Source organism: Anas acuta, chromosome 1, assembly GCF_963932015.1.
Source record: "Anas acuta chromosome 1, bAnaAcu1.1, whole genome shotgun sequence".
Lineage (NCBI taxonomy): Eukaryota > Metazoa > Chordata > Aves > Anseriformes > Anatidae > Anas > Anas acuta.
The window spans coordinates 189509586-189534799 of record NC_088979.1 but is presented as its reverse complement, the minus strand read 5'-3'; the positions used below and the strand labels follow the sequence as shown (position 1 = coordinate 189534799).

At 41.6% G+C, this 25214-nt stretch overlaps 1 protein-coding gene across 1 annotated transcript in view; it reads left to right on the top strand.

The window, feature by feature from the left end:
- Positions 1 to 299: 299 nt before the first annotated feature.
- The window catches only part of ABCD2 (ATP binding cassette subfamily D member 2), a 46366-nt gene continuing 21451 nt past the window's right edge, over positions 300 to 25214 (top strand). The window contains exons 1-6 of the mRNA XM_068669738.1: positions 300 to 1545; positions 2917 to 3097; positions 6349 to 6470; positions 9304 to 9472; positions 12743 to 12837; positions 14240 to 14385. Of these exons, the coding sequence (XP_068525839.1) occupies positions 637 to 1545; positions 2917 to 3097; positions 6349 to 6470; positions 9304 to 9472; positions 12743 to 12837; positions 14240 to 14385 (1622 nt within the window). The 5' untranslated portion in view covers positions 300 to 636. The remainder of the gene's footprint in view (positions 1546 to 2916; positions 3098 to 6348; positions 6471 to 9303; positions 9473 to 12742; positions 12838 to 14239; positions 14386 to 25214) is intronic.

Genomic DNA, 25214 nt, shown 5'->3' with positions numbered 1-25214 from the left:
GGTTGTGAGGCGTTGGAATGGGCTGCCCAGGGAAGTGGTGGAGTCACCATCCCTGCAGGTCTTTAAAAGACGTTTAGATGTAGAGCTTAGGGATATGGCTTACTGGAGGACTGGTTATTGGCAGGTCAGAGGCTGGACTCGGTGACCTTCCAGGTCTCTTCCAAAGTGGACAATTCTGTGATTCTGTGCTCCCCGCTCCCCCCTCACTGCTCTCCGAGCCGCGGAGGCCCCGCCGCCCCCCCTCAGCGCCTCTCCCCGCTCCGGAGGCGGCGCCACGCCGCGGGGCAGGCGGAAGGGAAGGGAAGGGACGGGCTCGGCGGAGCGGCCTCGGGCTCAGCCTCTCCCCTCCCCGGAGCCCCGCTCCCCCCCGCCCCGGCGACGAGCGGCGGCGGCCGGGTGGCTGCCGGGGCCGCCCAGCGCGGCGCAGCCAATGGTGGGCGGTGGGGCGGGCTGCGAGGAGCCGGGCCGCCCGCTGCGGGAGCCCAGCGGCCGGGGGCAGGCAGCCCTCAGTCGGCCGGCGCCGCGGAGGGGGGAGCCGGGCAGCGGCAGCGCCATGAAGGAGCGCCGGGGGGACCCGCGCCGCCGGGCGTGAACCGCCAGGAGGAAGAGGAGGGTGGCGGGGGGGGCTGAGGAAGGATGAGCCGCATGCTGCAGGAGGCGGCCCGCAGGGTGCAGTGGAGCCGGTCCAGCTCCGCCAAGAAGGCTGCGTGCCTGCTGGCCGCCGCCTACGGGCTGCGGCTGCTCTGCCCCGTCATCCGGAGGCGCCTGAGGCGGGCGGGCGAGCAAGATGCCGGCCGGGGGGAGCCGCGGGGAGCCGGCTGCCCCGGCAGAGCCCCCCCGGCGGTGAACGCGGAGTTCTTCAGGCAGCTGCTGGAGCTGCGCAAGCTGTTCTTCCCCAAGCTGGTGAGCGCCGAGCTGGGCTTGCTGTGCCTCCACTCCGTTGCGCTGGTGTCCAGGACCTTCCTCTCCATCTATGTGGCAGCGCTGGACGGGAAGATCGTGAAGAGCATCGTGGAGAAGGAGCCCCGGAGCTTCGTGGTCAAGCTGGTCAAATGGCTGATGATCGCCATCCCGGCCACCTTCGTGAACAGCACCATCCGCTACCTGGAGTGCAAGCTGGCCCTCGCCTTCCGCACGCGCCTGGTGCACCGCGCCTACGAGACCTACTTCGCCAACCAGACCTACTACAAGGTGATCAGCATGGACGGGCGGCTGGCCAACCCCGACCAGTCCCTCACCGAGGACATCATGATGTTCTCGCAGTCGGTGGCGCACCTCTACTCCAACCTCACCAAGCCCATCCTGGATGTCATGCTCACCTCCTACACCCTCATCCGCACGGCGCGGTCCCGGGGCGCCAACCCCATCGGACCCACGGTCCTGGCCGGGCTCGTTGTCTACGCCACGGCCCGCGTGCTCAAAGCCTGCTCGCCCAAGTTCGGCAAGCTGGTGGCTGAGGAGGCGCACAAGAAGGGCTACCTGCGCTTCATGCACTCACGCATCATTGCCAACGTGGAGGAGATCGCTTTCTACCGGGGGCACAAGGTAAGGAGGAGAGAAATCCAAGGGTGCTGGGCTTGCTCCTGCAGTGCCCGAGCTGACCTGGACTTCCCCTGCCGCCCTCTCTGAGCACTTGGAGTCCCTCTGACATTTAAACCTGTTTACAGCTAGCACTTCCCGTTTCCTAGGAAAATGCAATCTCACAGGCAGTGTCTGAGGGGAGCAGAGCGTAGCTCCCTTATGCTCTGACAGTGTTCCTGTTTTGCAGCTGTACCCTATGCCTTTCTAGAAAGCTAATCGTGGGTATTGTTTTTCCCCCACCCATTGTGTTCCGCTTAACTCTTCCAGGCTTTTTTTTTTTTTTTTCTTCCTTGTTTATGAGCTACCAGATTTAATGCTGCCAAAATCAAAACCAAACCACACCAGAAAGTCTAGGGAAAAACTCAGTGATAGTAGAGATCGCTACAACCTTTGACACTCTTTTACATAGCTAAGCAAAGATGTAGTCATCAGAGTCTTAAAATAGCTTAAGTACAGTACTTCAGGAGTCGCAGTTACATAAACTAGTGGCTTGTTTTAAAGCCACCTTACTAAGCAATTCTTCATATTTTATTGGAAGTGAATCTTGGCTGTAACAGCTTTCCAACATGATTTGGAAAAACAAGTGGTGTCATGTAAAGTGAAAATGAAAACTGGAAACTAGCCTGACCTATTACTAACACTTTCAGTGCTAGCAACGATTATATAATGCAAATGGTTTGTTTTGGTAGAAGCAATTGTTCTCTAAAGCTGCCCGTAGTAGTGTTTGAAGTGCAGCTACATTAAACAGTTTCTTCTATTCCCACGTATACTGGCTCGAACAGAACGCATTATGTCACACTGACTTGGAACTATCTTTGACTTGTTAAACCTCTTGGGATAATTCTCTCTTCCTCTAGACTGCTCACAAAAACAAGAAGCATTGCATTTCCGTGATCAGCCCTTGCAAGTCAGAGATAATTGATCCCCAAATGCTTTCCAATTTGGGAAGTTTCAGTTGCTGTGAAACTCTACAGCCGCATCTTCATTAAAAGGATGTAGAATCAATCTTACTTTGCTAGTATCAGCTATAGTGACTGCCTTGTATGTTGTTCCTGTATGTATCAGAGATCTTAAAAGAACTGAAAACTTGCCAGTGGGCCATCCAGGGACAATGATGTAAATAAGAGCCAGGTCTGCTGACTTCCCTAAAGCTGTGTACTTTTGCTGTGAGAATGCAGCACTGTGAAGATGAAGTAGCACACAGAAAATGAGATTTAAAAGCCACAACTCTGGATAATTGATTAGCTTCTGCAGATACATGAATGTACTTGTATGGCACATACATCTTTGTTGCATTGTGTAAATGTTTTATTTATTGTTATTTTTTAACTGTAGGTAGAACTGAAACAACTGCAAAAAAGCTACAAGTCTTTGACGGATCAAATGAATCTCATTCTATCCAAACGCTTGTGGTACATCATGATAGAGCAGTTCCTGATGAAATACGTCTGGAGTAGCTGTGGTATGATTATGGTCGCTGTGCCCATCATCACTGCAACAGGATTTGCGGATGGCGGTAATAGCATTTTTACTGATTTCCAGATGTTTCCTTAATACTTCCTCAAAAGACTACTCTTTCCTTAAACGTTGTTCAGATTGATTTACTGTTCATAGACTTTATTACCAGATCCATGCCTTGTGGGTAACTTTCAGGCATAGGAAGTCAGCTGAGGAAGGAGCAGTACAAAAGAAACAGCTTCAAACATAGACCCGATAAACATCATGAATTCAGGACTTAATGGATGCTGGTGTGACGTGAGATTGTAATGACACTCACAGTCCTGTTCACTAGTGGTTGGGATGGCATGCTGATTCTTGCAACATGTACCGCTGTTTTACAAACTGATACTTACTGGCATTCCTAGAGAGCTTATCTCCTCATCCCACAAACCATACTGTAATTACAATTAGTTATTCTATTACATGTTGGCCTGTTAGGAACCACTGTTTTCCCCTGACTCACTGAGGGAAGAGGGATGATGTTCGTATTTCAGGCTGGCATGGCATCATTTTTGTCATCCTGTCACAACTTCCCAGGAAGTGATACAAGACTCAAGTAATTTGTTATTGCAGATGGTATAAGAACAAGAGAGCAGAAAAAAAGGGTAATTAGGGAGTGGTAATGAAAGACAAGTCAGGGAGTTTGCTTCAGAAGGTTTCCTTATGCACAACTGGAACCACAGAATATATTACAAATTTTCTAGGATTCATTAAGTGTAGATGATACAGTGTAAGCAGAAGGGTGCATTCTGTGTTTGATAACGTTTAACCAGGAGTGAATGGATTGTTTCCAGTATAGGTCTTGGTCATTACATTCCAAATCCGGGCTGTCCAACTGGGCAAGCTTGGTTTAACCTGCCCACACGTTATTTAGCTGGCTTGCTGTTGTGCCTGCACGTGGCTGGGAGTTCAGCTGCCTGAGCCACTGGCCGTCACATGGCTCAGGAGGGCACTATATCAGGACCAAGGCTGGCATCTGGGTAACAGCTTCAAAAATACCAGGAGGTCCTATTCCCAACAGACTAATTCGTACCAAGGCATTTCACCTCATGCAACTAGTGAAGGCTTTTCAGCACAACAGAGAAGTGATGAATCAGTTTAAGAGTCTGTCTGCTAGCATGCGAATGAGTACAGTCAAGACCACACAGTGTGAGTATCTCCCTTGTATTAACAGCATGAATTAAAAAATGAAAAAGAATGTCCTTTGCAGGGATTAAGCCACAGTGAAAGTGTATGGAACAAAAGAGCGATAATTAATCTGTGCGCTTGCAAAACTAAGTAACATTCCTGTTACTCATGGATATTCTTTTGATAAGTACTTTTCAAATGTGGGAGAAGAAAAAAGACACAGAGATAGCTCATGCTGTAAAGCAGCAGAATATTTACTACCAGCAACATGAAATGTTAAAGCACAGAACTTATTATCAAGCCCTGAGGCATATCATAATGATGCTTCATAAACACATTATTAATGATAAATCAACATCGTCAAGATCAGCTAGAAGTATAACAGCCATTCAAATAATTGAGCAGACTTGAACTTTGATCGAACATTGATCTAGCTGGCAAAACAGTGCTTCGTGTCTCAGCAGGTCAGAAGCAAGTTGGTTCAGATCTGGAGGACTAGATGGGCTGGATTCATTGCTTTAGAATCGGTATCAAAGTACCAATACCAAATATCAAAACCAGTATCATGATCAGACCTGAGATTTCAGGCATATATAACCTCTCTGCCTTGTTACAGTGCCCCACTTGAAACACAGGAGGAAAGCTGTATGAAAAATGTCTGGGGAAAAAAGTTAGAGAAAAGCAGTCTCGGTGGAATAGGCATATAATGTTAGAGACTGTGTTTCAGAACAGTGAAATGCTCATAAATTCTGTGTAGTTTTAATTTGTCAAATACCCCCAGAATTATGCCTGAAATGACTGATGCAGTGGTTTGTAGAGATCTCCAAACTACTGGGAAATGAGCTAGCCTGGGTGCTGGAAGCAGTGTTAAATAAATTTATCCAAGAGGAATACAGCATCAGTGTAGTTAAGCCATGGGCAATTCCTAAATGACATATTTTTGGTAGTTCTACATACCTTGCATGGGCTGTACTCCCAGCAAGACCAGTAAAATTTGGTTCTCTGAGAAGGAAGAAACAAATTTCAATTTAGTTTATAGTAATGAATTAACTAAAGGTTACTCTTCTTGGAGTGAAAATGACATTCCAAATAAGTGAGAACTGCATGGACAAGAGTTTTGTAATACCTCCTTTCTTTGCAAGAGGTTTCCTGTCTTTTTTTTTTTTTAAAAAAAAAAAACATACCTCTCATTGTGTTCCAGGTGGCTACATGACATGCAACTAGTTGATGGTGTACTGGTGCTGTATAATTTAATCTAGAAAATGGGAACAAGTATCTCACTTGCTAAAAAGTTATAAGACTATCTGAGGACAGAAAAAGGATTATATACTGTATACGAACAAATGTATTAAATGAGAAGTTTAAAAAGTTTCCTGTAAATAATCTATAGACTGTTTCAGTGATTCAGATGTAATTATAGGGATACCTTTTTGAATGTGTGAATGAAAAAAACACACATTTAGATTGAAGTATCTATAAGGACAGAAAGATACATCTGACTTTGATACTGCATGCAGATTTCTGGACAGTAGATTTCTACAACCTGATCTTGTCAGTGAGATGAGGCAGTTACCAAGAAAAAAAATACTGTTTGCTATTCTCTTCTTCTTAGGTCAGATGAACAGAGAAGCTGTGTTTTCAGAGAGAAATACCTTATTTAAACACATGCCTTTAATAATAAAATAACTTACTGCATGCTTACAGAAATACCATGTTGCCAAGTTTGCATCAGTATGAATGTTTCTTTTTAAGTGAGCAAACAAGGCTGAAAACAAATAATTGCAAAACCAGTAAACGTTCTATCAGAAATCTGTTTCAGATTAGGTTTCACCTTTTCCTATTTTGAAAAATTTCACTTACATCATTATGTATTAAAAGGACATTATTTAGGTAGACAAACAGTATAAAAGAATAGGACGTTTTGCATAAGAAGATGAATTCCTTATATTCCCACTTATTTTTTGTTCCCAAGCTATCTACGCTAATTGCATTCACCAAATCTTTCCAAAGGCTGGTTTTTGTAGAGTTAAATTTTTCTTAATTTAAAAGCTGCTTTATAATTGCTCACGTTTTAATCATTATTTTGTAGAGATAAGTTTCAGAAGAATATCTAACATTTTTTAAATTTTTTACTTTTAGAGATTGAAGATGGCCAGAAACAGCCAACAGTTAGTGAAAGAACAGAAACTTTTACCACGTCACGAAACCTGCTGATCTCTGCTGCAGATGCTATTGAAAGGATCATGTCTTCATACAAAGAGGTATCATACATCAGTCAAATGCAAACCAGAAAGGAAATAAAAGCAAAACAGGATTTACATCTAATGTAAAATTAAACAATAGAAAGTATGTTATTTTTAAGGAAAATTCTACTGCAACTAAATCCATGGAGATCTTTGAAATGATTAAAGTTTGGTCTTTAGATTTAAGTCCACAAAGAGTCAAAAGTGCACAGCTGCCAGTATGATGCAACACATAAATGTAATTTGTTGTACCTGTCCTCAGGTGTCATCAGAGTACAGTTCCTGGAATCTGAGTGATAAGGGTTCATTCAGATTCCTCCTCTGTTCAGAGCACAGACCTGCGTTCAGGTTGTCCTCCTGTAAGAAAAGTATATGGAATGCAAAAATAATTGAATAATTATAAAAAATGCATATAGATGCATTATGCATATGCATACATGCATATATAAATAAATATTAAAAATGCAAAAAATAATTGAATTCTTATTTTCTGACCACCTAAACCATAGAGCCAATTTTAGTATTTTCTGAACCTGTTAAATTTGAAATAATTTTGCAAAGTAGAGAAATTTTAGCAGGAAGAAAGTCCACCTTAGGACTGCAGGTAGCCAGGAATACAGGATGTTCATCTGGAGGATCAGAGGTGGTTCAGGACATCACCCCAATTCTAGTCAAGTTGGACTTTCATCTGTGTTCTCTCTGGGGGATTTCTCTAGGTGCAGACTGTTAAGCAGAGGAAAAGCTGTGTCATTCTCCTCAACATTCCCTTCTACATTTGGTTCTGTGTTTGTTTAGCTAGTTTTTGCTCATCCTTTTGGTAGGAACCCCTTTTCTGGGAGGAGGCACACATTAGCTGGGCAGCTAATCAAAGACTATGGATTCCATTACTTGGAATCCAGCCATAATAGCTGCAGCTTTTTAAACTGGGAGACGAGAGGTAGTTTGGCGCCTTCAAACACAGTCTCTGACAAAGCCAGAGCCTGTCTTTCTTTTTTTTTTCACAAAGTGTTCTTCTCTAATGGACTGTGATTTTGACCTATGCTGCTATAGCTGTGTCCCTTCTTGACCTCTGCTCTTATGAGACTGCCAGATAACCTATTAGGCACTGATGTTATTCTACTTTATTTTCAATAATTTAGTCATTTATATAATGTACATGGGGACTTACAAACATTGTGGTTTCATTTTTTGGAAACAAAAATCCTTGCAAAGTAGTAGCAACAGCTGAGCAAACTCATTTGTTTTACCACGTGGTGAAATTTTAATCCAGGCAGTGTGTGATTAAAAATCACTTCTTAGAACTTCCATCTTAATTTTACATTTATACTTTTCTTCAAGAAATATGGCAGAAATTCAGGCAGTTTCCAAAAAATGACAGTAAGCTTCATTCCACTGATAGTGGTAGTGAGGCTCCAGTTCTTACCCACCTTATCCACCACAGCAGCCTTCTTCCAGTCAGTGTTGCTCAGTTTGCAGGTGAGGTTGGCTCAACTTTTGTTTGCAGGGCAATAGTTTTGGTAGCACTTTGTGTTTTGACAAAGTGAGGTTGTAGAATCGTGGTTTAGAAACTTGCTACAGGTTATATTTCTTGTGGGGTGCTGTTGGTTCACAATTTCATTCATCAATGCAGGATTTTCTCCATCAAGCATCACTGCTATTTGCTAGAAGAGTTACCATTGAATTCACTGCTAGAAGGGCTACAGTGTGGAGAACAATGTTACAGCTCCTACAGCCTCAGGTGCTGTTAGCTCAGTACTTTTCCCACCTATAAATGCAATTACCAATAGTGCAAGACAATGTCCAAGTGATGGAGTTGAAACAGTGGCTGATTACTTTCTTAAAACTGAGTTTTTTGAGATGTTGTAGCCAGTTCACCTCCAGTGGCGTGATGGCCCTGCCTGGTACTCACTTCTGAATCTTGCACAAACAGTGAAATTTGCACAGGATTGTATCTTGTTCTTCCTATTTTGTTTTCTGCATTTAGTATAAAAATCTACCTGTTTAAAATCATCTAAACATACCTACATAATAAGATGCCCAGGTTTAATTCTTTGCTGCCGGCAGATGGAGGCAGTTCTTTGGGAGTTCTTGGCGGTGTCAGTGCCTATGAACAAGAAACCACCAGGACCAGAGACCTGTTCTTTCTGTATTCACCAGGTGGTCACAGAGATAAAAGGATTTTAAAAATTAGGAAGCCCTTTAAGAGACCTCACCATTTAAAAAATTCCCAGTTGTAATCCAGGGTCTCAGATTTAGCTCTGGTGCTCTGGCATGCAGCTGATAGGAGAGTCCTTTCTTTTCTGTACTGTATTTTACATTAGCGTGTGCCCTGGTGCTACCTGTTTTACAAAGGAAAAGCACGCCTGTCTCACAGGGGGTTTAGGGAACACAGGGAAATGAGTAATTATGGGTGTATATTTTTCTTACTGCTGTTGGCCTTTATTTGCCTGGGAAATGCAGATATTTTGTTTTTCTTCTGTATGATAGGCTATTTTCAGCTACCTAACAGCTATCCTCCACAGGCTGAAGTCTGTACTGATCAGTGGAAAAGAGCAGTCCCTGCAACCTCCTCATTTACTGGAGCTGTAGGAAATTGCACTGGCTGAAATCCGTCCCCCTCAAACTGTGTTTGCTGACTGGTAGGAGCTGTGGGTGGCGTTTGGGCTAGCACAGAATCTCAACAGAGGCAAATTGATAGGCAACGAAAGATGCATCATTGATCCCTCCAGAATAACATCTGAGAAGCAGTGACTTAGAATAGCTGCAAATGGTTTTCGTGAGTCTTTGGCTAAGCATCTAATTTATTGAATTTGGGACGTGTAACTGAAATGAGGCATTTACTGTTTTGCAGGTTACTGAGTTAGCAGGATACACTGCCCGTGTCTACAACATGTTTGCTGTTTTCGACGAGGTGAAGAGAGGCATCTACAAAAGAACTGCCGTTATTCAGGAGTCTGAAAACAACAGTAAAAATGAAGATAAAACAGTGTTACACATCAATGGGCCCTTAGAAATCAAGGGTAATTAAGTCACATTTTTATAGATTTCTCGGGGGGGAATTCCTGGCTGGTACAACAGGGCCGTAGTTGAACAGAGGTTTTGTTTCTGCAGCAAGTCAACCTCCAGAGACCATGTTGCCTTCTATTCTATCTTCCTGCTGTTTTGTAACCCTGTGCTTATTTAGTGCTTTTCTAAAACACTTCCACAAAGATTGTTCAAGTATATTCTGTGAAAACTTTCAGTGAAAAAGGTATTTCAACTATACCATTAGTGGTGGTGGTTGTGCTGGTGGTATTAGTATCTTCACAGGGACAGTGCCTGCTTTCCTCTGACATTTTTTTCCCCAGAAAACTGAGACTGTAACATTTTCATCCCCATACACCACATTGTTTTGTTTGGGGTGGGAGGGATAATAATAATTTGTTTTCAGCTAGTATTAGCCTTTGCTCATTTTTTCATCATTTAGTGGTAGTTGTCAACTGGAAATGGGCTGGCAACTTTACCATTGCCCCCATCTCCCAAATGATCTGATCAATATGAATATGCAGTTCCCCCTCACAATTCTTCCTGTCTCTATCCTATATCCTTTTAGTGCCACTGTTTTTCTGTCTGCACTGTCTGTGTACCATCTCTCTCCTTTTTTCTCTGAGGTACCTCATACAGGTTTTGCAATGACCTTTTCCTAATTTTCCCAACAGCCCCCTTCTGCTTTCCATCTCTTCTTTGGTGTTGGAAAGCCTCCTTCCCACCTTCTGGCCTCTGAAAGCTAAAATATCAGTTGAGTTGAAGGCACCGGAATGCTCTTTATGAAATATTTTTTTTACAATTTCAACAGCATTGCCCTTCAGCACAAATTTCTTAATGGTCCTCTGAGAAGGTTCTTCAAAACAAACAGTCTGATGCAGCATAATAGATAGCTGTGGAAACAGCTGATGTCTTAATCTTGTAAATCTTGGTAATATTTGGCTGGCACTAAAAGAAATGACATCTTATAGAAAAAAGGGTTTTAGTCCATTTGGAACAACAAAGTCATTTTGAGACCATTTTAGATATGTTTTTTAAAAACAAAAGCAAATACATTTGTGTGTGACAGAATGCTGTTTGTGTTCCCTCTTGGTTTAGTACAGTAATACGCTGCTCCTTTTTTTTTCTACAGCCTTTTCCTGAGGTCTGATTCCTCCACAGAGGCACATTTCATCTGGCTTGAATTCCTCTTAAGTCGCACTGACTAGTGTTTGCTACCGAGTGCTTGCAGGCTCTCAGAGGCAGCTAGCCAATGCAAAACATTAGGACACAAGGACTTAGACGGAATTTAGGCCAGATGAATCTAGGCCACAGGTTCCATATTATTTTTATGACAAGTTCCATTGTGTACTGGTTTTCCTCCTGTCTTTCAGTCTCGATACTTCAGAAATCCCTGCAGAGTGGATTTATGTGAGGATAAAAGTACACGTGCTCACAGCGTGTACCTCTCCAGTGTTAGAAAAGAAAAATTGTAGTGTATTCAGCTTCTCCAAAGGCTTTTTCAACACGTATTCTTTTTAAATCATCCAATGTAAACTTTTGTACCTAAATAATGCCTGTGCTGTGTGCCTTGCATTCACTATTGTCAATAAGACCAGTGTGAAAATAGGAAAAACAGCAGAATATTTTAACAGACCATAATACCACTATATATGTTGCATTTCTAACAACTCAGAATTTTCAAGTTGAAATATCCTGGTGTACGTCTTGCAGAAGTACTGGCAAATTGTATTTCTGATTATATACACCAAGCTTTAAAGGCACGCTAAGCTTGCAGTCAAACACTCTGAAGTTGGGAAATGAGAATTAAGTTTTCTTAATGTTCACGTGGCTTACTATTTTGTATCATAGCCTTTTTTTTATTTATTTACAATTTCTCTCCTGTACCCAAGTGCTCAAAAATATGCATGAATTTTGCAGAATTTGCTTGAGATTGTCTCCACAGAAAATTTTCCTTCATATAGGCAAATAAATGCTTACTCCAGTGGATGTATGCATGTGGAGTGACTGGTACGGCCCTCTTTTACAAAAGTATGTCTTGGCCAAATCTGTCAAAATCTGTGATGCGGTTGATCTCTGAGTTGCATACCAGGTGCCTTTGAGGAGTCTGAAGGCAGTAGAGCCTGCTATGATAAAGCTGCATTTTTTTTTTCAACAGCAAAGCACATTTGTTTTCCATAATTTCATGTTGAACACCTCAGAACTGTTATAAATAGAACTTACTTTAGGAAAAAAAGAACATTTGGGCTGATACATGACACACAAATTTTTGCCCAGTTTGTTATAGTTTGACAAAGTTTGACGAACTTGAACAAAGAGCCTCCTAAAGGAAAACTAAGACTTTACGTTACCTGAAGGGAGAACTACCAGATCCCTTTATAATAAACTCAACTTTTCTTTAATTCATTTTTTCTTTATTCAGATTAGTCCAAGTTTTAAAATGTGCAGCCTTCTAATACAAAGGGAGATCTTTTTTTCTTTGCATCTTGCACGTAATTTCTGGTACTTGTCTTGGAACCCATCTGTTGGGTTCTGTGAGACAAATCCGTCTGCAGGCAACCAAGAAGGTAGAGTTGATTTCTTTTTTAATTATTCCCAGAAGAATTTGTTTCCAAGTCCATGTGTTAAATACATCCAAATGTCTGATGGGTGTTGTATATTTAAATTTGCCACTAACCCAGATAGTAAATATAGCTATTGGAGTGAAATAATATTATAGAGGTTTCCACAAATACTTAGAGACTTTTACACTGTCTGTTGCTTCAAAAAGAGATGGAAGCAAGCCATTAAATATTTTATCTATTGCTCTTGTTGCTGGAGGAGGCTGAACTGGGCTTTCAGTTTCAGAGCGGGTAGCTAAAGGAGATTCCATTTTCCAATGAAATCTCCAACAGGAGGTGAACTAGACTGCCTGTGTCTAAGGCTATCCTTGAACTTTTTTACTGATTGATAACGACCACCTATTTAAAACAAAATACAACAAAAACAGGTAGGATGTGAATAAATGTCTCTTTGTAGTGAATTATATATTTCTAATGGATATTGTACATTTCTTTTATAATGAAATTTTGGATCCATTACACACTTTTGGCTAATACTGACCGTGTCTTTCTGACCACCTAAGATATATTACCTGGATTTTTTATGCAAGTTGAAACTCACCAGTTTAGACTTCTCAGCTGTGCATGAAGGCTGCAAGATATTGCTTAATGGGAGGTTTCAAAAACATTAAACATTGCTGTTATGTTTTTTTTTTTTTTTTCTAGGAAAAGTTATTGATGTTGAACATGGAATTATTTGTGAAAATGTTCCTATTATTACTCCGAATGGCGATGTGGTGGTTTCCAGACTAAACTTCAAAGTAAGATGATATGCAAGAATCTTCTGATTGTTGCCATCCCATTAACATAAACAGCACAGAATTCATGTACCTTATGTTAAGTACTTGGAGGAGCATATGGATAAAAGGGGAAGTCCAGAAAGGTAGGCATAGTAGCTCGACAGAGGCAGACATGTGTAGTTTATCCTGCTCAAAGGAGAAGAGAGGATTTCTGCTGCTGTTGCCAGCTGAAAAAGGAGACCTGGGATTTTCAAGAGCATATATGAGAATCTGCATCCATTTTACTTAATCTCGGTGAAATTGGGATGCTTTACTCACATGGGCTCCTTTTAAGGTCTGAGTTCACAGCAACAGTGAAAAAATGTAGTATGTAGTTAGCTTTAGCTGATGATCACAAAGAGCAGTACTAATAGTTGAATCACAAAGAGCAGTACTAATAGTTGACAGTATAGTTCACAAGCCTTTACTCAGTGAAAGTGGAGTCTTTACTCTTTAAAAACTTGGATTGTTTTTAAAAAGCTTTTGCAGATAACACTCGGTACATGCTTGTGATTTTAATTGTTGACCTTCACTGAATTACTCCCATGCATATCCTGATGTACCAGTGCAGATGCTACTATTTTTAAAAATGGTTGAAATTACTGGAACTCTAACTTTAATAATTCCATCAGGTCTTTTATTTTAGATAAAGCAGAGTGTTCCTCTTGTCACCTCTATGCAGTACAGGCATTAGAAACTAGAAGGACAGGGGCCTACTTATGGCAGGGCTTCCTATGGCTCCAGTGTAGGAATTTCAGAATTGTAAAATTACAACTCTACAGTCAAGGAAACAGTTTTATTTATTTATTTATTCAGCAATCAGTATTTATTTATTCAGCAGACAAAACCAACAAAAAATATAATGTAACAGTATATTTATATAAAACATTGACATTGTGATTATGCATAAATATATACTCCTATGTACACATGTTAATATGTAAATGAATAAAGCCAAGTGTATTGCACCCAAAATAACACTGGTAATTAAGTAGGAAAGGACAACATGAAGTAATTTTTCCAAATCATTTGATTTTTGCGTAGCTTAAATTAGTATTAGTGATGGGCATAGTACTGCTCTGTATGCCATCAATAACTTTGGACCTGATCCACATTAGAATAATTGATTCTGACTGTGATGTATTGATCTTTTGATATAATTAGCATACCGTATAGAAACACTTGGACATTATGGAAGTTATTTTCATTATTATAGCTAATTCCACTGTTTCTAGAATGTTTGCATAAAAAAATGTGCAGGTGATTAATGAAAAGGGTTGATAATTTGATATAAATGCTTGCATACCTCCCTCTAGGGTTCTTAGAGCACCTTGTGTCATAGCCACTGCACAGTAACATCTTTTCATTTTCATTATTATTGTAGGTAGAGGAAGGCATGAATCTTCTAATCACTGGTCCTAATGGCTGTGGAAAGAGTTCGCTTTTCAGAATTCTAAGCGGTTTGTGGCCTGTGTATGAAGGAGTTCTCTACAAACCACCTCCGCAGCATATGTTTTATATACCACAAAGGTATGTGTTTTGCTCAAAGTTATACCTTTTTTTTTTTTTTCTGGTTATATGAATTTTGACCCTGCTTCTCATATTTCCCATCTGTGATATCTAGAGTCCAGTTATAAGGTGGTGAGCACCACCTCAGCTGTACCGAGAGCTAAAAGAAGAGAGTACTTTTTGTTGGTGATGCAAACCTTTAGTCGCTGAGAAGGGATAGCTCACATACTGTTGTGATGGACACTATGCTTCCCTGATGGCTAAAGAGTCCCTTAGGATTGGGATCAAGGGAACTGACTAGAATCAGGGGATCAAGGGAACTGACTAGAATCTGAAACTAATTTAAAATAGACTTAATTAATCTTAATTCTGATTTCATTTTAAAATCAAAGATTAAAATAACTGAGAGTGTTTTGGTTCCCAAATTTTGAATTGTTCATAATAATGGTGAAAACTTCAGCTTTTCAGCTTTTACACTGCAAGACAAGAATCCAATCTGATATTAATGGCAAATTGCCTTTTTCATAATGTAGGTTCATTTCACTAAAGGGAAACGGCTTTTTTATGCTTCGTTTGTGCTCTGACATGCTATTGGACATAATTTAATGCAGTTGATCTTGAATATCTCCTCAGAGACTTCTAACTAGGTTGTTTTGTGAAAGCAAAATCAAACACTGAGAATCTTTGATTGCTTTCTGTAGTTCATTTCTTCCCATGGGCAAAAGAAGTATTCATGGCACAGTTTGTAGTCTTGTTTAAAAAGTACAAGTTATTAAGCTGAATGGAAAACATTAACTGATGAATAGATTTTCCTTGCCGCAGTAGAAGGTAATGCAGACAATTTATCTATAACTTTTTCAAATTTATGTATAATTTACTGTCAGCTACTGTCATCGGAGTTCTACACAGAGAAAATTTTGAAATCGTGGTACATCACATATAATGTTCTAGACTCTCCTACAAAGCATTACATTATTTGAATGCTACTGCCTAGAAAATAAATTTTGTTTTCAAGTTAGACAACAAAAGTAAATTGTACATATATTTTTACCTATCTACACGCAGTCTTCCTAACAAAAAATCTAGAGGACTTGATTATGAAATAGAGACATGGAGTTGGAAGGTGAAGTATGTGAGGTTTCTTCTTTAGTACCATTATTTTATGGCTCTCGTGTTAGCTCTAAAGCCATAGATTTCTACACCTGTGTCTTCATGAAGTACAGCCTTTCATTAACACCTTTGCAAGAACCACAGCATTCTGAGTTTATGGCAAGTTGTTACGTGTTTTGCAGTTTAATTCTTATTTTTTGTCCCAGGCTTATACCTGTACAAATGTCTCCTCTTTGAGGTACAGTGGTGTACATAATTCATGGTTAACAAGAAGAAAAACGTGTGTAGAAAGATACTGCATGGCATATTTCATCATATGTTTGTCTGAGAAAGTTACTTGCATGTTTTAAGTTGATAATTACTGGGTATCTGCCATTCTGAGCTTGCAGTTATAAGGGAGATATAAATAAGATGGTACATAAAACTAACAGGTTAATTAAGTACATTAGTGTCTAAAAGGTGCTTACAAAATACAACTGATTATTTTTATTCTCTTCAATTAATTGTTATAAGGCATTTGGGACATAATCTTTTTTTATTCTGTTACCTTTGAAATGACTAGTGTGAAGCAGCTCTGAGTAATAATTAGCTGTAATTTTCAGAGGATAGAATGTTTGTGGAAAACTATTTTTCCTTAGTATTTTGGAAAGAGTTATGATTCAAATTTTTTATTCCTGACTGACGGATGCATGCAGAAATCAAATTCCATATTATTGAAGTGTCTGTTAATGTTGGATGATCAGTTTGAAATGTACAGGGCTCTTATTCACTGATTATTCAAGTCTTCTACATGTATAACACATTTTTTATTAAGATCTGATAATTCCAGCTGGATTTGTGAATGCTCAGCTTTTCTAGAAGTCTGGTCCTATGTTCATCACACCTGCAGAAAACAAAGATTGCAGATAGTGACCAGTTGTGGACATTTTGGTTTAAGTGACCTGGCCAGCTTTTACTCTGTAGAGAAATCAGAACTAAAGAGATGTGAGGGACAACGTTCACTAGCATCACCATTGTGGGACAGACTGAACACTGACTTGTCAGTTTCTGAGCAGCTTGAGGGCTTCATTCAGGTAGCTGAAGCAAAATGCTTTATTAATTTTTTCAGAACAGTATTTCAGAATTCCTGTTGTGTGAGACATTTCTAAAGTCATTATTTTTCATAGGTGGAACAAAAACTATTCTGAATGTTTTCCTGTTGCAGAAAATTTTGAATTTCAACCAATTCTGTTCTCTGTGTGATCCTAGCTCCGTCCCAGAGCAACATCTGAGGCCTTCAGCCCTCCCCACTGATGTCCCCTTTACCCTCAGAGAATCAGTAGACTCATGGTGTTCGGGCAGATTTGCCATTGTGCTGGTTGAGGGGATTGAATCCCACCTGCTGGGGTTTGGTTTCCATAAACGTGGTTCATTCTTAGCTGTTCCCTCTAACTTTGTGGTGCTGGAGGAGTTTGCTCCAGCACACCTGTTCATTTCAGATCTCTTGGTCAGAAACCAAGATTCAGCCAGCACCTCTGCAGCCTTGTGTGACTGAAGCCGTGTGGAGACTGGCATATCACCCTAGCAGGGGACCCTGAAGGTGTCAATCCAGTGCAGTCCATCCTAATACCACCCCCCAGGAGACAGGGTGCATCCGAGTGACATTGTCATGCCTTGGCTCTGCATGAGCTCTGCACTCCTGGAAGATTTTTTAGGGGTATTCCCTGCTCAGAGGGCAGCAGTGAGGGACAGAGAGGAGAGAGGGCTCTTTTGACAAGAGTGCCCCATGTTGTGGCTGAATATTTTGAAGTCTGCTTTGGTGGAGGGCTCAGCTGTCTCGGTGTGGGTTCTGTGGGCTCAGAAGCATGGCCTGTCGCTTTTAAGCGCCTCATATTTCGAAAGGGACTGCGAGACTTAGTCTTGGAGGGATTTGTGTGTCAGTGTGACTGAGTGCAACGAAGGGGTTGGCAGAGGACAGCCATCAGATGACTGTGAGGATTCTGAGCTGCTGCTTTTTGCTCAACGTATTTGCTTGCTGGGCTTTGAGAGCCTTAGCCGAATATCTGATGAAAGGTTTGAGCTGCTGAGGAAGAAGGGCAGGGTCTGGATCCACCCTCTTTCCAAACAGGTGGAGTTGAAACATCTGGGAAGTATGGACCTGGATTGTGCTCAAGGTTGGGGGAGGGAAGGAGTAGCATTCTTCAAGGTGGTGCACAAGTCTGAAACAGCTGCTGGAGACCACTGCACAGAGCAGAGACACCAAGGAGAGACTTGAAGGAGATCCAGTTTTAAACTGAGGTTTATACATTTCAGGAGATTGCCTTATTTGGTCCTGGCAATTTTTGTTGCCTTTATTCCACTTCAAAGTGTTTTTTTAACAGCTCATTTATTTGTGGCCTATATAAATTACACATTTAGTTGTTGGGTTTTTTTTGTCTGTCCCTGGCTCCAAATTACATGTAGAATTTCTGCAGTGGTTACTAAATCATTGTGAAGTCCTGAAATTAAAGCAGCTTGTGATGGAAGTTCACACTGGTGCAACCATTTTGCTTATTAACCCTGTACAAATTGCTGCTTGGTCAAAACTTTCTGTTTGTTTGTTTAGAAATAACTTTAAAATTGCAGACTGGAAAAGATGGTGCCCTGCCTCCATTTCATCATCTACATCTTGCAGTGCTACTTTAGAGAAAATTTGGGCTCCAGATTAAGAGGATTTGGGAGGTGGTAGGATGGTATCACCTGGTAAGGTATCATCTACCCCACACTTTCATTTGGTGGGTAAACGAAACTGGGACATAGCAAAAGGCTTTCAGGTTGATGGATGTCTTATTAGAGCAGTGAATTAGGACAACATGTGTAATTGTGTACATGTCTCTGTTGCAAGGACGTGGGAGATGGCTCTCCGTGAATCAATATCATTACAGCTGAGCCTGGTGAGAGCTGCTTCATCTCTGCCTGTGGCTGAACGTAATTCTGCATCAGCCTTCTTGGCCTCTTCAAGTCGTATGCACTAACCTCATCTGCACACGGGGACTGGTGGAAAATACAGTGACTGCCAAGTCACAAAATACTCCGCAGTAAATAGGAGCTCACTGAAAAGATTATTGTTTCATCTCTGCTCGAAACATCACAGTGTTTGTAGAATTGCAAAAATGCGTGGGAAACCATGTCTTTGCCAAGTTCAAAGGCTACACACAGAAGTATGAGTTATTAAAGAGTGAATTATCTCATTGCATGCTCCGAAGTTTATCACCAGTGCCAACACATTGTAGTTAGCTTTACCTAGCATTATGTAGGCTTTAAAACAGAGCCTTAAGAGTCCCTATTTTATATCTTTCAAGTGCTTAGCATTGTTACTCTTCTTCTTTTGATTTTACCTCTCTGAAGTCATATTAGATATTTTTTTCTCCCCTTACACAGGGACAAGGCCTGTAGAATTTGGCCTTAATCATTCGCAGTTCTGATGGATATTGATGAGACAAACTGCCCGTTTGGGGAGCAGGGAGAGAGAAGCCCAGGGATTTTTGTGAGCATGACTGCCACTGCCTGTGATACGCCTGTAAAAGAGGTGGATGAAAGGGAGGGAGACTTTCTGTCTTCCCTTTAAGCAGTCCAGCATCATATTGGTGACAAACGCAGCTCATTCTGAGGAATGGACTAATGTTATGGTATGATGAGAATGATTTGTCACAGAGTCACAGTCACAGAATGGTTGAGGTTGGACAGGACCCCTGGAGGCCCTCTGGCCCAACCCTTCTCCTCAGGCAGGGACACCCAGAGCACTTTGCACAGGATCACATCCAGGTGGGCTTTGAATATCTCCAGAGGAGGAGGTTCTGCAGCCTCTCTGGGCAACCTGTGCTCAGTCACCCCACGGTAAAGAAGCTTTTCCTCATATTCAGCTGGAAGTTCTTGTGTTTCAGTTTGTGCCCGTTGTCTCCTATACTATCAGGTGGCACCAGTGAAGAGACCGTAGCCCCATCCTCTTGAGACCCTCCCTTAAGATAAGATCCCCTCTCATTTCTTTTGTCTCCAGGCCTAGCATTCTCAGCCTTTCCTCACAGGAGAGATGCTCCAGGCCCCTGATCATCACAGCTTAACGATTTATCACATCTCATTAGAGCCTCAGCGACTAGCAGAGCATATACTCTTACCTCTTCTTATACTTCACTGTTCCTCCTTTGCAAAGTAAAATTCATTTGAGATAATCACCTCTTTGCATTACTCTGTTAATTAACTGGTCAGGAAGGTGGTAGGACAGAAAAGAGGAATGCTTGGGGGTGCTCTAGTTGGTAAGGAATCACGATTCAAATCAGAATTCAGAAGCATTGTTTTAAATAACATATTTTTTCATAACACAGCAGCAGCATATGTGAAGGTGGTCTGATTTCTCCAAGCTGTGCCCTGTTCCTACTCTATTTACCTTAAACATGGGATGACAGGAGTTAGTGAGCTTTAGCATACAGTTCCTCCTAACACACTTCTGCTCCTCTTGCCCTCTAACTGAAAGTCTCAGCTTCCTCAGTTGTAAGGAAACACAGATTCTGTGTGTGTTGGTTCTCATTTTGGTAGTTCTCCTTTCGGTGTAAATGCCAGCAGAATTTTACACCTACATACTTGCAGGTTACCTTGACAACGCCACAGGAATATTCAGTGTCTCACCACTGTGAAGCTGCAGTGAAGCTGTAATCACCGTTGGGATATTGATATAAATTATTCATTGTTTTCTGCTGTATGTGTCTGATTTGCATGGAGGAATATCTCATGCGGTCCCTGTTGGTTCCCTAACCTTTTACCCTGACTCCCCAGACTTCTCAGCACATGCCTAACACATCCGTCAGTATTTTTCTCTGTTTTCCTTGAGGATTGATTCACTGATTTGTATTCGTAGAGCAAAGTAGCAAAATTCATAGAGCACTCCATTCTCCACGCCCATTTTCACTGGTTTCTCCCTCAGTCTTGTTTCTACTGTAATTTGGGTATTTTTTGAGGGTTGTGTTTCTCCAGCAGCAGGTGTAGAAGACGCAGCCCTGGTCACTTGCTGAGCAGTCAGGACGGTGACATTGTAGCATGAAAGAACATGGTTCATGGCACCAAAGGACACAGTTTAGTCATGGGACATGGTAGGTCAGGTTGATGGTTGGACTTGGTGATCCTGAAGGTCTTTCCCAACCTCAATGATCTACTCCCTGCTTCTAGGTCTGTATTCTCTCTTTCTGTTGCTCATTCTAGTAGAGCTCTAATATTGCTTTCCTTCAATACCTGGCTTGTCAGATGCTAAAACAGAGGCAACCAAAGATATACCAGTATCAAATGTTGTTTGTTCTACATCATTTAAGATTCTGTATCTTGCTGTCTCCCTGTTAATGCTAGGGCAGTATGGAACATAGTGGACTAAATGTTCCTGTGCCCCTCCTAAGCGGCTTGTTTTTGCATATGTCTGCTCTATTTCTGATGTTTTATCATGAGATCCTCTGCAAGTCTTTTCCTGTCTGGTGTTTTTCCTTCTCTATTCTAAAAATATCCTCAGCTACTAAACAAAACTGCATCAGCTACTAAGATACATTCCCTCTCCTCAGCTCTACTGAGGAATCCAAATGTCTGAGGTGATCTGCCTCAAGTAGTCCAAGCATATTCATCATATGGGTGAGACCAAACAAGAGTATTTCAGTTCTGAGGGATATAAATAAAAAAGTGGTAAATTAAGAGTAATTTTTACTTTATAAGCACGTGAAACCTTGCAAATTACAATGTAATTGTAGAGTTATCGTAAGCGTGGAGGTAGGTAGTAGGGTAGTTAGTAGCAGCCACTGCAATTAGAAGTTGTTTGTTTTCTAGACAATTGTTGACTACCTGAACAATGTCATCTTGCAGAATTGCTGTGCTCACTTCCAGGTACCCTATATAACATGAAAGTATGTGCATATGGAGTGTATGTATGTAGTTCTTCTGCATCAGACTACTTTCTCGTTAGCGTGTGGGCTGTTGATAAGACAAGCCCAAGTGAAAGGCTGGGCTAATGTGCCTCTGCAAGTCCCATTGCCTCAACTCATTTAGATAAGCTCAGATGTCTCAATGCTAAGTTATATTTTACACATCCTGATGTCTCGTCAGCTCCCACAGCTGTGTCTTTATGATCCCTTTAGTGGAGGTCAGCTGGAGTTACTCTGTACTCTGCACATGCCAACTCCACACTGGCAACTTTCATTGCCCATCAGCATTTTGTTGATGTTGTACCACCACGTTGACTCGCTGCTTCAGTACTTTGCCATCATTTCGAGTCATGCTGTACAGATATCTGCTCCTTGGCATACTTCATCTCTGTGATACTCATTGTTATCAAGTTCATGGCACCGCTTTTAAATATGCATATTTCCAAAGTTCACCACTTATCTGACAGTGAGAAAAATGCCTGTGATAGATGGTGTTAACGTAAAACATATGATAATGTACTTCAGTTATGCGGGACAATTTTGATACAGGTTTATTCTAAAGTTTTAGCTACTACTTTGTTTTTTCTTTTTTTTTATTTTTTAAGATGAAGCAAGTGAATGTGGGTTAACACACTATTCTGCTCATCATTAAAATGAGTTGCCTGGTATCTGTGAGGACCCTTTGACTATCCCCTCAGCCAGGGCACAGCTTCTCCTACTTCATCTTGCTGTGACTCAGATAGAAATGTTTGTGCTTCTCCACGTTGGTTGGAGGGAGTCCGTTCTTGCCTCATGTAGAACAGAGAAGTTCTTGCCTTGCTGCCTGGAGGTTAGCTGAAGCTTTGCCTGGCAGGATCCCTAGGAGACCTCTCTGTTTCCACTGAAGGCTCACTCACAGCTGTAGAGTTTGAAGGTTTTTATCTTGCTCTGTTCTGACTGATTGCAGGGATATCAGTACAGTACCTTTTCATAGCACACTGTGAACAAGACTCACCTATGCTAATAGTCAGAGGTGGAAAATGGCTTTATGGATTAACTGCTACTCCCTCTCAAGACACGCAAGGTGCCTTCCTTACTGGCCAGACACAGAGTTAGCTAATTAAAGCACAGCTTACAAGCCTTTTCTTTTATTAGGCAAAGAGTTGCAGAAATCCCAGACTGAAGGCTTTAGTCAGCTTGTTGCATTGGGGTTTAGAGTTTAGATTTAAAATGTATTTGCATAAATCCAACATTTGTATAAAAGGCCACAGCTAAACTGATGTTTGTGAAGGGCTTAAACACGCTCTGGGGTTTTGGTGCATCAATCCCTTCAGACAGGGGCGTTGTCTGGGGCAAGCTGTGCTTCTGGGAGGTTCCAAAAGGACTAAACGTGGGTGAGGAACCAAGATGTGTTGACCTGTACTCAACTTCTGGTCCATATGGAGACCAGCCCATTTCCTAGTGGGCAGTTGTCTGCAGCGCAGAAGCCAGCACTACACTTGGTACAAATGAAGGCGGGTTTGAATCAGCAGGGAAGTCCAGGCTCGTGTTTTTTACAGAAATTTCAGTATCACCTCTTACTACTGGCGGTCTTTTCTGTCGAAGCAGGTTCTGTTACTGCCACCTTTTGTATAGTTGGACGCAGAGGCTTCCTTCTCCAGGCTCATGGAGATGGCTCACTCAACACACAATGTGATCGCTTGAATCTGAGTGCGAGCCAAGTTCCTTTTATTTGTGATCCATGAAAGAAATCAAACATTCCGAGGATTAAGATCCATTCAGTAACTCACCGCGTTTCTCCTCAGTGACAGATACACAAAGGTTTAATGTAAAGTGCTGTCAGCAGCAAGGCTGATTAAATACTATGACGTGTATGCAACCTGAAGGTGAAATCCATTCTTGTAGTCAAAGCAACATCCCTCCTATTCCGAGTCTTGCTTCAGTATTAAGCACATAAATCTTTTTTTGGCTCCTGCACAAGAGTGAGTGTCACTAATCTGCAGAACTTCCTCCATTTACATTCTTTTGAAGTGTCTTCCTCAATGTTACAGAGCTAAACTTTTGTCTGTGAGTACACCTATTTGCAGGAATATTTCCACAAGGATCTTTGGCAATCATCTGCTCTGTTTCTCAGAGCATATTTTGGACACCTTGTTCTTGCCAGCATGAGCTTGCAATACCTCCAGCCTCCACCTCCTTCTTTTGATAGGATTTGGAGTATCAGAAGTTGACATCCAGCACCAGTAATTACATGTTGCTTGTAACACTTACGAGGCATCTGTCAATGTGCTGGACTGTTTATGAAACTTCTTTTAAAAACTGGGAAAATTAGGCTTTGATTTTTTTTGTAGTATATTATCAGGTTCAGCTTGACAAACATTTTATAAATATGAAGTCACGATACAGATTATAGCAGCTAAGTACATGGCTGACTCTTACAGATTCTATCCAGCAAAACAACCTGTGCTAGGTTTATTTTGCTAAAAATAAACAGTTCACTTTCTTCTAAAACGTAGTTCTAACAGCAGTGCTGTAGGAAAATGTCACTTACAGGTTACCTAAGCTCATTGTGTAACTTAAGAGTGGTAGGGATGAACTTGTATGTTAGGAAGCAATCTGGTGGTTGCATTTAAACTGACTAGTTCCTGCAGAGGAGTGCCATTACTGTGTCCAGCTTGGCCAGTGCCCTCCAGCTTCATGCCCTACATTGCAGCTGTTCAGTGAGGGATCTCTGATAGATGAATGGAATGAAAAATAGTATTTCAATAATATTTTACCTAGGAATATCACAAAGTATGCTTCAAATGCCTGATATTATCAAATTATGGGAGACAGCTTGGCAGCATACAACTGGGAAGCACAGGGGCAAAAACCTTGCTTAATATAAAAAGCTTGATATGAAAAGATGCTGACCTTTGGGGTGAGGGACAGCTGAAAGCCCTACTAACAACTGTATCTTCTCCCCTAGGAAGAAGGCCTTTCCTCGCCTTGTTACTTTAGCACTCATCACAGAGTCCTGTGCTTTTAAGTATCCACATAGTAGACCTAGCCCGCACTTCTCTCTTGAGGAGAAGGTGGCAGTCCTTCCCATGCACTGTAGGGTCTGTCTTTTGCCTGGGCTTCAGAACTGTGTCCCAGTTTTGGTCTGAACTGGACCTTCAGCCCTCTCCTGGCCTCTCTGTGATCTGCTCGTTCAGACACCTTCCTTAGGGTCTGGTCCTGTGTTTGCCTGCCTGCAGGCTGAGGATGTTCACCATGGTTTCCGAGGCAAATGTAGGTTTTATTCAGCATGGTGAGCCTGTTCTCTCTTCTCTTGGAAACAATGCAGACTTCACTAGGAACTACCCATTTCCCAGAGGGAAGAACATCAGCTGCTTTTGTACACAAATGTTCAACCCTCCCTACCCCAACAAGTAAAACAAAGAGCGAGTAACTCATACACTGAAGGTAGAATTTGTCTAAGTTCATTTAGGCAAAAGGTTAGACATCCTTGGGTGAGCTTTATAATGACTGCCTCAGAGGGATGATTCACTATTGCAGTGCGCCACTGAATGTGTTGGTTGTTGATCCCAGTATGAAAGGCATTCAAACTGTTAGGCATTAATTAAAATTCCTCGTATTGGAGATAGGAATGAATAAGTTGATAGCATAGATAATCAAAGAAACACAGAATGGTTGAGGTTGGAATGGACCTCCTGAGGTCATCTCATCCACACCCCTGCTCAGGCAGGGCCATCAGGTCACCCAGGACCACATCCAGCTGGATATCTCCAATATCTCCAGGGAGGAGACTCCACCACCTCTCTGGGCAGCCTGTGTCAGTGCCTGGTCACCCGCACAGCACAGAAG